This window comes from Tympanuchus pallidicinctus, unplaced genomic scaffold (genome assembly GCF_026119805.1).
Source record: "Tympanuchus pallidicinctus isolate F22 unplaced genomic scaffold, pur_lepc_1.0 scaffold17, whole genome shotgun sequence".
NCBI classification, from domain to species: domain Eukaryota; kingdom Metazoa; phylum Chordata; class Aves; order Galliformes; family Phasianidae; genus Tympanuchus; species Tympanuchus pallidicinctus.
The window spans coordinates 6,945,004-6,962,962 of record NW_026294690.1 but is presented as its reverse complement, the minus strand read 5'-3'; the positions used below and the strand labels follow the sequence as shown (position 1 = coordinate 6,962,962).

At 36.8% G+C, this 17,959-nt stretch overlaps 1 protein-coding gene across 7 annotated transcripts in view; it reads right to left on the bottom strand.

Annotated features, from left to right (window-relative positions):
• Positions 1–747: 747 nt before the first annotated feature.
• CACNA1D (calcium voltage-gated channel subunit alpha1 D) overlaps positions 748–17,959 on the bottom strand; it is a 166,388-nt gene continuing 149,176 nt past the window's right edge. For 5 of the 7 annotated variants that reach the window (XM_052678858.1, XM_052678857.1, XM_052678861.1 and 2 more), the window contains 9 exons: positions 16,627–16,757; positions 10,890–11,006; positions 9,098–9,465; positions 8,779–8,805; positions 7,840–7,989; positions 5,993–6,156; positions 4,944–5,065; positions 3,920–4,240; positions 748–2,935 (listed from right to left, as the gene is read on the bottom strand). In XM_052678858.1, coding sequence (XP_052534818.1) covers positions 2,642–2,935; positions 3,920–4,240; positions 4,944–5,065; positions 5,993–6,156; positions 7,840–7,989; positions 8,779–8,805; positions 9,098–9,465; positions 10,890–11,006; positions 16,627–16,757 — 1,694 coding nt within the window. In that variant the 3' untranslated portion in view covers positions 748–2,641. The remainder of the gene's footprint in view (positions 2,936–3,919; positions 4,241–4,943; positions 5,066–5,992; positions 6,157–7,839; positions 7,990–8,778; positions 8,806–9,097; positions 9,466–10,889; positions 11,007–16,626; positions 16,758–17,959) is intronic. The other 2 variants (XM_052678862.1, XM_052678859.1) reach the window with 1 other exon arrangement.

Sequence of the window (17,959 nt, the reverse complement as noted above, 5' to 3'; positions counted from 1 at the left end):
AATTTCCTCCACTGTTCATAAGGACTATTCTCATAAAATAGTATATCTGCCCCAAAGAGTGTCCTTCTCATCAGACCATTTGAAACTGACGACTAACTATACTACTAGCAAGAAAATACAGTGAACTCAGCATATCTTTTTCTGTCTGTTCAGACATATGCTTAATTAAAAAAGTCTTGTTCAGCGCAATCTGCTACATTAGATGTGCTATGAGAAAAATCTGTGCAATTACTTGTAGGGTTTTTGTTTTAAATGTTCCATCTCCAGCTTCCTTAAAGGTGTTTTGCAGAAATGAGGTGGAGCTGTGAAAACTTCTGACTGCTATTTCTCTGAAATAAGATTTGAAAACTTTATTTTGGTATCGGAAACTTTGCTCCTGTAAGTTGAGATGAGTAACAAAATGACTACAGTGGGAAACCCACCCAAGTGACAGACAGGCACAACAGATTTCACTTCTTAAGCAATGTTAAGTCAGATTTGTTTGATTGCTTCCATACATTCACACCTCTGGGAGCATTAATCCCCTAGAGTGGATTACAGCAGGAATACAGCCCTTGTTCATACAAATACTCTAATCACTTTTCTCCTTTCTGGTTAACAGCAATTATTCATAAAGAGCTTGCACACTCTAACACTGTAGATCTGTTATCAAATTCCATGTGTTCCTTCCCATTCTCCAAATGGTACAAACAGAATTTCACTTTTGGAGCTTCCTGGTGAAAAACTGTTAGTAAAAGGAGTCCCAAGTATAATAAAATTATTACACAGTTTTATTTTGAAGAACATTTTGCATTTGTTTTAATACAAAATGATTTAGGTCAAGAAAGAATTTACAAACCTTTAAGTTCTTATCCTGGCATTTGAAATAAGAATGATTCCAGAGGAAGTCTGTATGCTATTCATAGGAAATTGTCATTATGTACAAAATGTTTATTGACATGTTTTAAACATCACATTTGTTAAAATGTGAACTGGATTGCTATCTAGCATATGAATTACAGGTAAAACCTGATAATGCAACTTGTTAGAACAAGTCATTTTTATCCAGTGCTAACAAAATAGACAGTAGCTTTCAGTATTTTTTGATTTTCCTCCAAGGTTGTATTAGCCTCAAAGTCATTTCAGGGTTTTACTGCATTATGAACAATATCTCAGCCCTCTTTTGATTGCATAAAAATAAATCTTTGAAATAATGCACATAAAACAGAAAGGTAGAGGCAATGAAGTAGTATACTTTTTATATAATTATTATTATTGTTATTTTTTGGTTCTGTGAAGAATCATTTAGTCATATTTCTTTTTTTTCTGAGCAAAGTAAGCAATACTTAGTAAAGCATTTTCCTTTACCTATGAAATAGTTTCTGCCCTAGATGCTTTCTATCACAGTAGGGTACATAGGCAATGTACTTTGTCAAAACAAACTGTCCCATGAGTACTACCCTGGCATGAACTTGCCAATTTTTTAATAATTTTAATATTTCAGTAGCATGGGATTAATACAAAAATAAAATTACAACTTACTTTTCAATCAAAATGTTAAAATAATTTCAAATCTTTTACCTTTCCAAGTATAAGACTGCAAATGGTCAACTGTGCATCCCTTACCCAGAGAGATTCATTTGACACCATAATGTTAAAAAAAAAGTCTGTGTTGTCAAGTTCAAACTTGACACTTTATCCCAAAAAGATTTACAATGAGAGGTGGCTCTATTTAAATATTTATGCTATAGATCTATATATTCCAAGTAAAAATACTCATATCTAGAATTCTGTGGAGAGTTACAATAATTAGGGTCCATAAATATTGCTGCAGTTCAATTACGGTACAATAATTACAAAATATAGAACATCTCTTTACAAATACAAATCATTGTATATTACAATTCATTTACAATAATTTCTACTATATAATTTTTAGCAAACTATCTTATCTAATTCTATTTTAACCTGGTTGCAAGTGCATTAGTAAGAATGCAATTATTCCAGTATATTTTGCCCTTAACGTGATAGTCATAAAACAGACTATCTGAATGATATTTTGCTATGTAAACTGATGTTACATATGACAGAATATTCTTTATATAACTTCTTTTTCCAATGATCCCTAACAGGTAGAGCATGACAAACCATGTTTTAGAAGAGCATTAAGAAAAGAAATTGGGAGGCAGGTTTGAAAACAGTATTAGAATAGATATGCAATGGATAGATGATATGCTCTTGAGTACTGAGGTAATGACATTATTGGTTGTCATCACTCACCTCGTGTTGTGCTGGACTTACACATTTTCACTGACAAAATCCCGCTCTACTATGAAGGACAGCAGCACAAAGTTGAAGGACAGGCAAGATATTACACCTCAGAATCCCACTCTAGCCCTCAAAAAACTGATTGTCAGAACCCGCTTCTTTCCAAAATAACCTTATTCCTACAGAGAAACTGAAGATTCTGTGGGAAGAGATGATGTGCTGCAGCTCTGATCACATTTCAGCAACCCGGAGATAATCTGTTTATTAGTTATGGCTTCCTTGAGGCGTGACATCACTTGTACAAAACTTGATCGGTTAACCCCTACTAGTGCCTAGCATCTTTGAACTATGAGGCACTTTTTCTGTTATTTAAAATCATTTCCCTTGCTAAATACTATAAGCTTGTAATGCATATCATTTCATCGGCTAAATCTTCTTCATATCGTCCTGGTTCTGGTTCTTCGTCACTGTAGCCAGGACCAAATTCTTGAAGTTCATAATCTTGTCTGCTTAAAATGGGGAACATATCCCCATTGGTCCCATTGCTAATATTTCCATTGAGAAGATTACTTGCCGCACTTTCCATCTCATCGATAGTCATGTCACAAGCATCAGCAATCTCATGTTTTGTAGCTGAAACAAATTTAGGGTCCTTTGCATACCTTCCTAGGCCTTCAGATATAAGTACCTGGCAGATGGAGAGCAGAGAATGAGGTATAAAGCAGAATTACGGAAGAACAGACATATCATAAAAGCATTTTTCATTTGTGAAAAATACTAGAAACTCCATGCTAACTCACAAATCAACAATCAAATAGCTTCAAACTACGCTGTAACAGTTATATGGCACTGTAACTGATAATGCAATACATTCAGTTGTTGTCGTTAGAAACTTAGGAGGAGTCTGATAAACATAAGACAGCAGCTACTAAATCCCAGATGAGAAAACTGGGATAAGTTGCTGAAACAGAGTTCTAGATACATTCTAGGTATTTTAGAATACATGGAAGAAGGATGCTGAAGTCTCATTTGGAAACAGTGAAATACATTGCTCAACTTGTAGCAGTCAAAGGAAATAATAGACGAAAGCAAGAACAGCAACTACTATAGTCTGAAATGCAACATGTTAATATTATTAACACAAAAGAACTTCTAACATTCTTTAGTACACCTGCAAATCAATCCGGTTGTCTTTTTTCACCCTCTCGCCAGTACACAGCTATCATAGAGTTCCTCATCTTTGATCAGATTACTGCAAAAATGGCTGTTTATACATATTAAATAATATAAATAAGTGGAAACAAAGCAGAGAAAACACAGGTAAGCATCATCAGCTCTTGTGAGAGGATATTTCACAATTGATCCTCATTAGCTAGAAAGCTTAAAGTCCATTTTAAACCCTGACCTGGATGTTCCCAACTTTCCTTCTGCTGATCTCTTCCAGCCTGCCTCTCAGCCCTCTGACACTGACACTGTGATTTTGAGTTCCTCTGACCTTTTACAACACAGCAACTGAGAAGTTTCCCTATCTTTACTTGAGATCAGTTTCAGCTGAAAGTGAAAATACCACATTTTCAGAGAGATTGTGTAGACTGAATGATAAGCATGGTGATGTTAACACAAATGCTAAGCAGACACCCTTGATGACTTTAGAAGTTTCTGTAATACTTACCGCTTCTACCAAACTGTCTGCACTCCTCTGTTTGTCACTGTGTTTATGCCTAAAGTCATTAGGTACTGTTAAATTGGCTGGTGTAAATGTTCGGTAGGAGATATCAGGGTCGTCTGTGTACCAAGAGCTCCTGTGCAAGGAAGGCAGGCTACCATTCATATGTTCTGTAGATTCAGCCCTGTCAACTTGGATTAGAGGTGTGTAATACGGGGTACGGTCCCTGTTGGGAGGGGTTGCAGGTGGGGTAGCCCATGAACGCGTGGAACGACTTGGTGAATGTTTATGAGCTTTACTGGAATCCAGACCCGCAACAGCCATGACCTGGAATGGGGAAGAATTTTTAAAGTTAGTGATTTCAGACACTCTGAGTCATACTCAATTCCGATTTCAGCAGTTAGCTCCAACCAAATCTTTTGGCAGATGCTATGCAAAGTTAATATTTTCTGCTGCTTAGAGTCAAGCAAAGGAACAGAACTGAGATTAGTAAATAGCATAAAAATGTTTTTTTTTTTATTATAGCTAGGTTATGTACCTTGCTTTCTTTGGCCTCTGAGGAAGAGGGCCCTATTTATCATTCAGAATTGTTTAAAAATCTCTGGCTGGGGCTGCAGCAGGGGGTAGGAGATTTGTGCCACATATATGTTTGCTTATATGAAACTAAACTATTCTACTCAATATGAAGTAATTAAAAACATTAAAAAGCAATTAACAAGACCACATGACACAAGTCCTAGTTTAGATCATCTAAGTAGACATATATAGTGTGTAAACAGGAAACAGTAACCTGATTCAGAAAAATTAAATTCAGCTACAGGATAGAATATGGATTTATTTATATTCACCATACACTGCGCATGCTTATTAAAAGATCTGAATTATTCAGTAGTATCCTCATGCACTAGAAATGACCACCTAGTACTTCATGCATAATCCTATAGTACTGTTTCAAGCAAAAATGAAAGTCTAAGGTATGAGATGGAAAATAAAAAGATGTAATTCATTATTAGTTAAGTCCTGGATTTACCTGCTGCTGCATTAAGTGAAGTGGTAAAGCTGTGCGATGGTGGAAATTTGGAGAGAGTGGAATATCATCCTGACTACTCTGTCGGCGGAGGCATTCAAAATTGAAGGAAGATCGTCTATTTGCTATGAAGAAAGCATAACTGATTAGGAAAATGAAACAGTTTTCCTTGAAGTCTGTTGTTTCCAGAATTCCACTGTGCAACAACTATCACACAAAAAAATATCCTACTGATAAGAAAAAGAATTTGCTAACAGAAGAAAGCAGTTACAATAAATAGATTAATCACATGAGCAAATACAGTCCTAGGCAGAAATATGAGCAGCAGAATGCGAAGCAGTCATGTTTATGAAAGAAACGTTTTCCAGTTCTGCAGATTGGTTTCTATACTGAACTTCAGAGTTTCGCTGTACAGTGCTGTGAATAACAAAGAATAAGAGTTTATTCTTTCTTCTCCATACTTCTATATTCTTCATTGTAATGAGTCAGACTTCCAAAGGAAATACCAAATCCCTAGTTTATAAATAAAAAACCCTCAACCCCTCACCATTAAGCTTGCTCTTGGCTCTGTTTTCCCTGCAAATCACTGAATTTCAGTCTGTAGTGTTTACTAAAACAGCAGGAGTTATATGGAAGTAATCTCAGTGCCATTAAGAAGTGTGGCTGTTAAGGGGAAGGGAGGTGCCAGCAGATGAGACAACAGCAATGCTGCACATCTGTGGGTGCGAATAAGGAAGGCCCAGACTGAACCCATCTGATGACTGTTTCAAAGATAACTAAAGCTGCATTCTACCTTCATTTACGAGTTCAATTAAATCAGCAATTACAATGATTGGTTTCATACTATTGCCTCAGTGAGGCAAGGGATATTTGACTGATTTGTATGTTAGGATCTGTAGGTATTGAGCATCTCTCAGAAATCTACTAGCAATATTCATCATGAAATGTCAAGATTGAAATCCAAGTTACAAATAAGCTTTTTAAACTAGAAAATATTTTTATGAATTTAAATCACTCTGGGTTTGCAAACGCATTGTTCTTAATGTACGTACATGCTGGTGTTGGAGGTAGCAGCCGTCTCCTAGGAGATCTTTTCGTATCATAACAGGTCTGTGAATCATCTTCCTCAAAAAACCCATGTGGGTGATGGTAACCTTTTGGTCTTTCAAAATCTGAGTCATGACAGTGATGTCTACAGTGGTAATCATATACATGCCTGAATTCAAGTACAGTAAAGAAAAGATTATTTCAGAGTTTCTGTATGTTGAGCTGTTTAGATTTCTAGAAGATAGCAAACAAAACCAGGTATAACTACATTATATAATTACATGACTTAGTTTTAAAATCTATGCTGTGTGTACAAACAGATGGAGGGAGCATACATTTTTCTACTAATATAATTACATAACATGTTGTCATGAAATGTTTATTGAAGTATATCTACAATGAAGTTATTCCTACCAATACAGGCTAAACTGAATGTTCCTTAAAAAACAACTCTAAAAACAAAATTCTGTTCTTCTCCTGTCATTTTTTTTTTTTGAACCCAGGCGGTAGAGCACAGAAATTCAGAAAACAGAATTCAGCCTTTCACATTCCGGAAACTTCTGAAGTCAAAAATCAAATAGTACAAGGTTATTATTTGGCTGTAATTATCATAGAAAAAATGAGTGTCCTGAGAATTGTGTGAACCTCAGCTTTCATGCAAATCTTAGTTTTCAATCAATCCAACACGATCAGTGCCAATCTTGTTAAAATTCATATGGCAAATAAAGATAGCATACGAGGAGAATAAAGCATGTGTGGTGCTAGTGCATGTTGGTTTATGGAAATAAATTCTTCTATTTTGGGGTGGCATTTCAACATTAAAAAAATACATTAATAGAAGCGGAGAATATTGTTGAGAATTTGTTGAAGCAAATTCAGCAGAAGAGAAGCTGTTTTAAGGAAGATAACCAGGCAACAAACTACTCAAGACTTTTTAAACCCAAATGTGGAGTTTGGATCTGACGTTGCTGAAGCAATGTCACAGTGGTGTTTGTCAAGCCAAACTAACTTGGGAAGCACAGTTCTAAAGTTAGAAAAACCTACAGTGGTCCATTCCTGAAGAAGTCAAGGTAAAGAAAATTGCAGCAAAGAAGTTAAAATTATCAAAAGAAAATCAAGGCTTTATTTGCTTAAGTCTAAAATTAAGATTTGAATGCCAAGTTGAAAATAAGAACAACGAAACTCTACTTGACAGAAATGCTACAATTAACTAAGCTACCTCTCTGGGTTTGGGCCAGAAAAAGCATAATTGAGTCAGAAAATTGAGAGGAATAGGGTTATAAAGCTAACCCTGCAGCTACAGCACAGAGTCTCAGATGAATACAAGTTTCCATATTGTTCAGTAATACAAACGTGAAGAAATGCCAACGTGCTGACTGAAATGCCATCTATGATGTTTCCATAAGGAGTATGAAAAAACCATAAAAACCATCTGTTCCCAGCACATAAAGGCCAGGACAACCATGAGAGTGTTAAGTGTGTGTTTTAACAAGACAGAAAATGGTGCCAAGATAAGGATGATTAATGAAGTAATATAATGAGAATTTTCAAAAGAAGGATACCCAATTCTATATTAGTTGAATTAATGCCAGCACTAGTTTATACTCAGGTCAAATATACTTTCTGCTTTGCTTTAAATTTGGTAAAAAAACTTCTGCTGGATTCAGCATTTGATGATAAACACAAAGATCCTTGGTACACCAACCCTTCTTGTCCAGCACTTCATTAATCAGTGGTTGTGAAGTATTAAATTTATTAGAGGATTTTCAGTGCAAGTGCACCCAGTGAAGCCTACATGGATTAGTACATCAATTACTGAAGTCCCTTCCTCAGGTTAAACAAACACACTCACCTGCTTCCTGACAACATGCTGTCTTCCTCATAGTATTCTTCTCCACTATAGTAATCCTGCTCTCCCAAATAATGATCATCATTGCAATAGTCTCGAATGTCACGTTCTTCACGGCAAATAGTTGGTCGACGGCCATCACCAGAGTCAGACCTGTAAGCAGCAAGCAAACACTTGGGACTGATTATGGTGCTTTCAAGAAAAAAAGACAAGCACTGACAACTCTTGCGGGCAGAGTGTGACTTTAAGTATGTTCTGAGGAAGTACAGCCCAGAAGTATTGATCTGATACAAATGTGAAAAGATCGGGGGAATGCATATTTGGGATACAAATATGAAAATGTGCGGATGCCCCACAAAGCTGAAGACATTTTTACAAAGACATTTTTACAAAATATAAATTCAGGATATTTGGTAGAATAAACCTCTCTCAAATGTCTCAAGTTTATGAAATAGCTAAAAAAGTTAAAGAGAACCCACTGATGTCATCCAGGAAAAACTGAAACTGGGTGTGTACATCTGGACACCTCAAGCTACCACAGAGTGTACACTTAGCAATGAATTTCATGTAACACCATATGCAATTTTTAAATCTTGTCTTTAGAAATATTCCAACATAAAAGCAAGAGAAGTGTAGTGCCCCTTCAGATGCAATCTCAAACAACAATATTCACAGAAGCTATCATCGTTATCTTTCCAGCCTATGCAATTCAATTTTAAACGAGGATTACCATCAAGTGTGATCTTTGCCTGTTGAAAACAGCACGAACCTACCTGGACATATTTAACCAGAAGAATAGAAGGATACTCTCTCAAAATTAGCAGTAGAAAATTTACCTTAGAAGTACTCCCTTTTTTTTTTTTTTTCCTCAGCATATGCATTCTTAGATGGTTAATTTTTAAAACTGGGAACTACTTTGTAAACATAAAAAAGTGAACTCACCTAATATATGTTTCGTAGTAGCGGGTTCTATCCAGGCAAGCCATGAAATTATGGAGAAAGATATTTTATAATCACCAGTGAATTTCTCAAAACTGTGTGATTACAATGCCTGTAAAGTAACTTCTATTTTAAGAAAATAACTATTTTCAAACCTTATTAAAATTATAAACTTTTCCCATATATTACAGCCATACTTTAAGTTCATAAATCAATAAGGAACTGAAATGAAGCTAAATATAACAAATTAGTTTCACATGGCACAAGTTTTCTTACTGAACATTCAAAATTCCTTTAAAAGCAAATACGTGTGTACATTTACCTCCTACTGCTTGGCCTTCTACGCTTCTCATGGTCAGCTTTAGAGTATGAATGGTAACCATTTTCAGATCTATGCTCATGACTTCCAAAATTAGCGTGTTTCCCATGAACAACTTTGGATACATTGGCATTATTGAGATTGGCATTTGTTGAGTTTGGAACTTGTTTTCCTACTGAGTTGTGGTTATGATGATTGTGGTACACAGAATTTCCTGTCTGAGGATATACATTTTTCTCAGGATCGCTTGCAGATGGAAATGAAGGCCGCTGCACATGTAAGGGACGGTGCGTGGTGTTGATCTGCTGAAACGAATCTCGTCTGTCACTGCTAATGTGGTTTATATGGTTGCCAAAGAGGGCACCATTCCTCTGTTTTAGGGGAAGAGAAAGAAAAAAGAAAATCAGATACCTTAGTAGAACATATTTTTGACTGATGATTATTTACTTTTTTCCTACACGCATACAAAGTAACAATTCAAATACACTGTGAATTTTCCTTCTAATTTCATGATGCCTCACATGGCATCTCCTGAAGTGACAGAGACGTGATTGTGACAATGACAATATTTGGATTTCAAAGTCAAATCAATATTATGCAGTGAACGGTATTCTTTTTCCATACACCTGTGATTTCTAGCTTTCTCCATGTTTCATTATACAGGAGAAACCCAGATTCCCATACACAAAGAACATGCACCAAATTCCTCAGAAAAGGACATGTCTGTGCAACTCTCAAGAACGTTTTGGTGGAATTCTCCTATTCTCATGGAGCACTGGTTTGCAGCAGGCGTCACTTAGACAGGATGGAGTGCCATGCAACAGCTTGCAAGCATATCTCAAGTAGACAGCATTAAGCTTCAGTGGTTCTGTTCTTCCTTCTTGCAGAGGTACAAGAAAGAGTAATAACTCTTCATCAGCCCTGAGAGTGTAATGGATGGTGAGAAAGAGAATGAAGTGAAAAATTATGACTATGTCATGCAACTCTCTTTTACATCTAACCCAGATTATGTAGCCTCCCTGTCTAGCCAGGTGTGGGTCCTGGATGACAGCAGTCTGTCTTGAAGCTCAATCTAGAGAAGACAGGACGTTGTGATGATTGGCAGAGAAACACATCCACTGCTGGTCACTGTAGCACTGTCCCCAATGCCACATCCTCTTCTTTGATGAAGGACAAAAGCAAACTATGGGGTTTATGACAATTTCTGCAGAAGATCACCTTTGCATCCACTTCTTAATTAAGCTTTCTTGCTGGCTAACAATGGTGTGCAGATAGCTCCTGAAATTAATCTTTTTCCCAGATTGATATTTGTTGATATCCCTCACAGGAAACTGAGACTGGCCTTTATCTTTAGTTAACTACAGTGTAACTAGTTTTTTTTATACATGCACCTCTGCATCTGTTGAGGCTTGTCTGCCTAGAATTTCATCTCTTCCACCAAAGCAGAAATTAAGGTATGTCCAGTTTTCTTAACACTATCACAATTTGGCTTTGCAGGCACTGTGCAAAGCTCCTATCTTTCTTAGAATCTGCGTAAGAATAAGTAAGAATTAATAGGAAGGAATTAGGGGTGGGAGAATCACCCAACAGGAACTGCTTCCTAAGATTATGATGACATGCAGGAGTCCTGGTAACACCACTTTTCCAGATATAAATGAAATATACTGATGTTCATTAAATATTTATGTTTTGCTGACTTGAGGTTTTTATTATTCTTCCACATTCAGGGATAAGCTCATTCTATAAAACTCATATTACATAACAAAAAAATCACATAGCTGTGTTCTGACATTACTTTATACACTTCTTCCTCCTCGTCTGGATTGTTTTCCTCTGGTTCATCATCTTGCAAGTCACAGGATATAGCTCGGCGTATTTCAGGGCCGATATCATGAAGTGTCCTTAGTCCTGCCTAAATTAAGGACAATATCATAATATATTAGGAATGCAAATTCTTTAGTTACTTTTAAAAACAGTCATCAAGTTTTTGTATCCTGGTAGTTGTAGAAGATGCATTCTCCCATAAACCTCTTTACTACTATAAATAAAAGGCCTGTAGTCAACTACAATCCAATCCTGTGGAGGTGATCACATCCTTATTAGCAGAGTAGGTGCTGACTAAAAGACCTCTGATGTTTATGGAACCCTACATCATCTTATAATAAAGCAATAAGCAATCGACAAGAACTATAATAGCGTATTTCAATGGGATGTATGTTTAATGTCAAAAACATGTTTGCAGCCTGTGTTCACACAGGAAACATGAGGAGATCTTTGCTATAGCAGCAGCAGTTTTAGCAGAGCTCAAATGGTAAAGAAAGCAGTGAAATAATTGCAGCCCATCTGCATTGCACTGTGATACACAGAAATCTGTTTTAAAGCTTTACTTTAAGACAGAAAGCCACCTAGCTCCAGCAGCTGGGAGCTCAGCACGTACTCATTCAAATTCTTTCTCCAGTCTGCTATCACGAGCGACTTGTAGCAGGAGGTCTCTGCTGGGACTGCCAATGAGAGACTTACACTTGGCACAATTGTTGCTCACTATTGAAAGCCTATTTCATCATTTAGCTGTGTACTTTTGATACGGATACGTATCAAACGCACGTTATTTGCATGGGGAATGGGCATGAAGATGTGCATTATTCCCAAGAGGAATAACGTGGCATGAAAATGCATGGGGAGTTTTGCATGCTTCATTGCTGCAGACAGAACTGAAGGACCGTGGAGGACACCACGCGTGGCTCAGTCCCACTCACGCGACCCCGGCAGCACGCTGCAGCCAGGCTTCAGCTCCGAATGGAAAGAGCTTGCTGGCTGGGGAGCAAAATGGTGTTTGGGCAGTGTGGGCAATCAGAACCTGAAAAGGGATCAAGCAAAAAGCTTCATATCTGAAGTTACCATACACTCTTCTTCAGTTCTAGTTTCAGTATCTCACTTCCTGAAATAGGTGCTCACATTACCTACCTGAATTAGGCAATTACATTCTCTTTCTCAAGGGTGAACTTTGAGAGATAAGATATAATTGAACTAAACCTAAAATCACTTTCTGGAGAATTAATATACAATGTACTTTTCGTGAATACATTCTCCTACTTCTTATGCTAACTGTACAGCCAAGCTTAGCAAGTTTGCTAATGTCATAATTGTGTAAGGTGCTAAAGGGAAGTAAGATTAACATTCCCAGGTACCGATTTCAAGGCAGACCAAAGGCTTTACTATTTTGGTTACTCAGTCATTAGTAATATCATCATTTGCATTTCCAAATCACTGCCATTTTAAAATGAACTGTAGGATAAACAGAATACAATGTCAGAAATCCTAAAGAAAACAAGCATGCGGAAGAATAGGTGAATAGACCTACGCTACAGCATCTCCACTGAGCCCATCCTCTTGCACTGAGGCTGAGCTCTGCTCTACAGCTGCACAAAAAGTCCAGGCTTTCACTCAAACCCAGTCTCCCTTCTAGCTGTGCCTCTCTGTGAACACAACACTCTAAGACAGCAGCATTATAAATTTTAACTCTGGCAAAAACTACCAGCTTATATCCCTGTCAGACGAACAGTGACAACTTCCCATAAATGTATGCCTGAATGCTGAGAAAAGGCATATGTTTGTCAGCAACATATTCAGTAGTCATGTAATTTCAATTACACGTCCCACTTCCTTCTGGTTTATTTCTTGGAGAATTATTCCCTTTTAAAGAAGGCTAAATAAAAGCAGGCAGCTTTTATCATCTCATTTCTCTTCAGCATACTAATTTGCCTGTGACAGATCCTTTGCAGTGACACAACCAATAGTAAAAGAGTAAAACCTGGATCACTGTACATAAACATGTATCTGCTGGTTAAGCTAAAATAATCAGCTTTCTCCTCTGACATTCAGTACCAAAGCCATAAGTTCTGCAAGCAATACTTGCTTGCAGAATTAAAACGTTCCTCAGCTTATTTCCACGAACAGATTCATCGACAATTTTGCCAACTCTGTCATTAAAATGACCACTCCCATGTATTGCCCTATTTTAAGCAGAGTACAACAAAGTATTCCAAGCAATCTAAGAACAATTTTTGTGCCAGGAGAGTTCTGCATCGTGAGACAAATTCCCATGCTGCACTCTTGCTGATAAGAAGACCATACTCTGAGATGTGAGCCAACCAACTGCTGAAGTTGGACTGATGCAAAAATACTTATCTGGCAGTAGGAATATTGCTCCTCTAAACCACTTCAAAAGTCTTCTGCAGAGACCACAAGGGAAGTATGTACTGATAAAACATTTTGTTTTTACCTACAAGTATGTTTTTAGTGGATACTTTTTTTTTTTTTTTTTGCATATGGAAGTCAATATTTATGTACATTCATGCTGCAGCTTTCAGCAAACTTTGTCTTCAAAGACATTAGAAGATTGAAAGATCTATAACAGAGCAGATAAAACACATGCAAGTGATGTTCAGCCACTAGTTGTAAAGGGATAACAATCAAAACTGCACACTAAATTATTCATGCTGCTCTGTAAGAAAGCAGCTGTTGTTTCTACTCAGGTTTGTTGATTTTTCTTTGAAGTGGAGGAAGAAAAGAGATGCACGCTACTGTGTTTGACTGCATCTAGTTCTATTCTAAAGACTTCACAAGACATTTGCAAAAGTGCTTTTCTTATTCAGACATTTTCTCTGCAAAATTTAATTTCTGATGCCTTTGTTGCCAAATTTGTGTGGGAAAGCAAACTGGTGACACACAGTGCTCTGAGCAACATAATTACATAATAAAGCCAAGCGTGGCTTTAAATAGACTTTCTTCTAAATATACCAGATGCCTTGAAATTAACACAACAATTCTGTGCAGCTGTGCTTTATGAGATAATAACACCTGCAATTCTTTCAAGATGCTACGAAGCACAAAGCACTCAGCACTAATACACTGTGTGCTAGACCACGTCTCAAGAGACCATTAATGATGCTTCTGTCTGTGGCACAGCGCTGAGATGACATGTGTGCTTTTAAATGCTGAAGTAACAGAACTGTAGGAGTCTCTCAGTGGGAAAAAATGCCCTATGACTGATAACTATACCTATGAATTAGTCATTCAGAGGGAGTGCACTTTAAAAATACCTGAAAAGCACCATGCAACAAAACACAAGTGTTTGAAAGTCAAGTTAAACATGGAAACATAAAAAAGTTAAATATTTCAAAAAGATTAACTACTAGCAAATAGTTTTAAGATCAATTTTCTACATTTTAGATCTTCCTTTTACACTAAGAAGATTTTGTATGATGAAAGAGCCCAAAGTCAGAACTTTTAGAAAAGCATGTCAATGTTCATAAACATTAGAACAACCAAAAAAGGATTTTCCCTATAAAGTGAACCAAGTGCAAATCTGTCTTGAAGTATGAAGCAGCCTACGCATAAAGATGTTTAAGCTTACATTAAGATGAGGAAATGTAACAGTTTGAATAAGAATCACTATCACCACAGTATTTTTTATAAAATAAACAGTGCTCCATAGTTGAGGCATTTTGCAGTGATATCAGGAAATGGAAGTGATGCTTATAAGCTCTGCTTCATAGATTATAGAAAAATGATGGATAGTTACATATATTGCTATATAAACTCACTGGATCTGAAATAAAGCACAAACATGAATTCTTAACTCCTATGTCTTAAGAATTTCATAGTGCTGAAAGCATGTGACTATGAAACTCTTCAGAAAACCATTTTACTTTCAGAAAATGAACATGTTTTTACTACCTGCTTCTTTTACAGAGAAGAAAACAACAAACAAAAAACCCCAACACCACAGCTGCACTGATACAACATAAAAATAAGGTTAAATTAATATGAACAGAATAAAAATCCCCAACTCCTGAAGTAAGAAAGCAAGCATGCAGAATAGCTGAATAGACCTACACTATAGCAGTGAACATAAGAAACATAGTAGCCCAGTCTTGATTTCCCAGTGTTACTCATCTCCATCGAGTCCATCCTCCAGTGCTGAGGCTGAGCTCTGCTCTACAATCACACAAAGGCTCTGGGCTTTTGCTCGAACCCAGACTCCCTTCCAGCTAAGCCTGCTGTGAATGCAACATCAACGCAGCAGACAATTAAATTGAACTTGAGCAAAACTCGTTAACCCCTCAGCTGATGCTTACTAGAGGGCTTTTTTCTCCCAAGCTAATTGTTGATATTAGTTTAAAAAGAAATCATGAGAAAAAGTGTAGTTAGATAACTGAAGTATATTCCCCAAACCAAGTTCTGCTCAATAGATAAGTGTTTTGTTTATTTGTGATACGAAGAGAAATTTTTATTTGTACCTCCTAACAAAGAGAGTTATGTGTAAATAAATGTAACATCTAGATGAAAATATTACATAGGTTAGGCTAAAATTAATTCATCATTTGCTCTGCACAGTAAATGAGAGTAATTAAACTTGTTCATGCTTCACTGAACATTTATCTATACTGGCAACGTGACTTGTTTGGCTCGATACACATTTCCATCACCACAGAAAGCCATCTCTTTAACTACTGCCACAGAAGTAAGACCAGAGCAAAGTTATATTCCTTCTTAATGCATAAATATCAGTCAACAGGAAAAGAAAGGCACTGTGAGCAATCCAGCCCTAAGGAATTTTGTGACTCATGCCCTTGGAGTGTACTTAATGCAACAAAAATGTTAGTAGATAGCTCACAGGAATTACTGCTTATCATTTCAGAACTAGTTGCTTTTCTTCTCTTCATAAGGCCCAGTAACAGAAATACAATCCTAATCCAATAAAAATAATGCAGTGTATGACGTCTGGAATTATTTGAGGACAGCCTCCCATTTTTCTGTTTCAAAGTTTATAATACAAAGGGTATACCCAGATAGAATCTTTCAAATCATAACCTCCAGATCACTTATACTCAATGGACAGCTTGCTGCAGGCTTCCTGAGAGAGAAGGTCAAAGAGCACTGTCTACAGTCCTGGTTTCCATCTGATAGCGTGTTTTAAGAGACAGGCAGAAGTACATGGCATTAATAAAGTATGCTGACATTAATTCTATAGAAAGTTAAGTTCCAAACACTGAAACTGCTGATAGGAAGTAATTTCACCAGTAATCATGAGTGGGGAAAAAAAATAAAAATAAAAGAATAGTGAGAATTAGGAAGCAAAACAACAGCATACAAAAATTTCTTTACTATAACACCTGTCAGGATGTTTTCTGAGAACTGGCTTAAAATGTGGTAGAAACACAAGAAATAAAAGACAAGTAAAACAAATAATGGAAATGGTAGCTTAGAACTTCATTTATCTGGTTTTTACATCAACTCTATTGGTTGAGGAATCTTATAACTGTTGCTACCATTCGAGTAATCCACAGAGAATAAAGTACTGCACTTACCTTGTTACAGACAGAAAAGCTGGATTATGTTTTACTTTTCTGACGAACAAAGAGTCCCAGCTAAACAAAATCCTTGCAGCACTGCACAACCATCAACATTCATCTACCTGGTATGTCAAGCTCACAAAATGGTTAGTTAAAATGAAAAAACAAAATCACCTGCAGAGCAATCGTGGTATTCTTCGCAGGATATTTCCCCACCAGTCCTTGTTCTTTGCGTTTCTTGAATTTCCTAAAGTAGTCCTGTATCAGGAAGGTGGCATAGAACTTCCCCACGGTTACCTCATCATCTAAATGAACAGACCAGACAGATCTCTCCCAGGTCAGCACATTTGGCAATAGCCTGTACACTCATATCTGATTTGGGGGAAGAAATGTGACAGGTGCAATAGGCACTACACTTTCACCTTACAGTAATGGGACCTCTAGCTAGCTTAAAGCAATGTTTTAGCAAGCAAGTTATGCTCAGTCAGTTAAGTGGACTCATCCTTAATAAAGAAGAAAATACAACACTTTACCAAGTCTCACGTACCTGAGGGTTAGTTCACGTAAGTTTCTAACAAAACCATCAGCACGTTTGTATGTGCATAGCAACTGAAATATTGTCTTTCATTAGTCGAAATAAACGAATTAAAACAAGAGTTTCTGTGACTTACACAAGAGTTAGTCTATACAAAAAAGTCCTGCTTACAATATCTCAATTTTTATTCCTGCTGCTACAAATTTTCTTGATCAGTGTATTAATATGCTATTTTTGTAATTACATGAGGACTTTGACAACATTATAGGTTGCTTTGCTATGTACTTTCTTAACATCTTCCACTTTGAATTGGCTGTGTATCCCAGATAAACAAGTTGGGCTGTATCTTTTACTCTCTCGCTGTCACCCAAGAAAGCTGACTCTAGACTGAAATCTCACTGTCTTTACAATTTCACACATTTTTTCTTGCGTAAGTGAAGATTTGGTCCCTTGCCACCTCCCAGTCAGGTGGTGATAAAAATGAATATGAAACACACATGGTGCTTCCCCATATTATTGTATTGTACCACCTCTGAAACGCTGATAGACAGGAAAATAATTCGTGTCAATTAATTTCGTGCAGTTCAATCGATACACAGACAGTAGGTGCAGTAAAAAAAAAAAAAAAAAAAAAAAAACATTTTCTAGAGTCACTATTGTGAAAAGAATCCAAATTTCAAAGTTTCCAAAGTTCAACGGTACCTTACAATACCAAAATCTCCTAGTTTGTAGCATGTTCCATTCAATCATTCAGCTGTGTGAGTTTGATCTCCTGACATGTAATATGCTTGCCAGAAAACCAGGAATAGTTTTCTATTCAAAAACATTGCTTTTGTTCTCACACACTTCTTTCCCCCAGAGCTACATGGCATGAAGCTAGCTGTTTCTCTTACTGCTGTGTTGCCTACCCTCCATATTTTGGCAATATATCAAGACAGCTATTTGCAACTAGCAGGGTAGAGCTCTACAGAA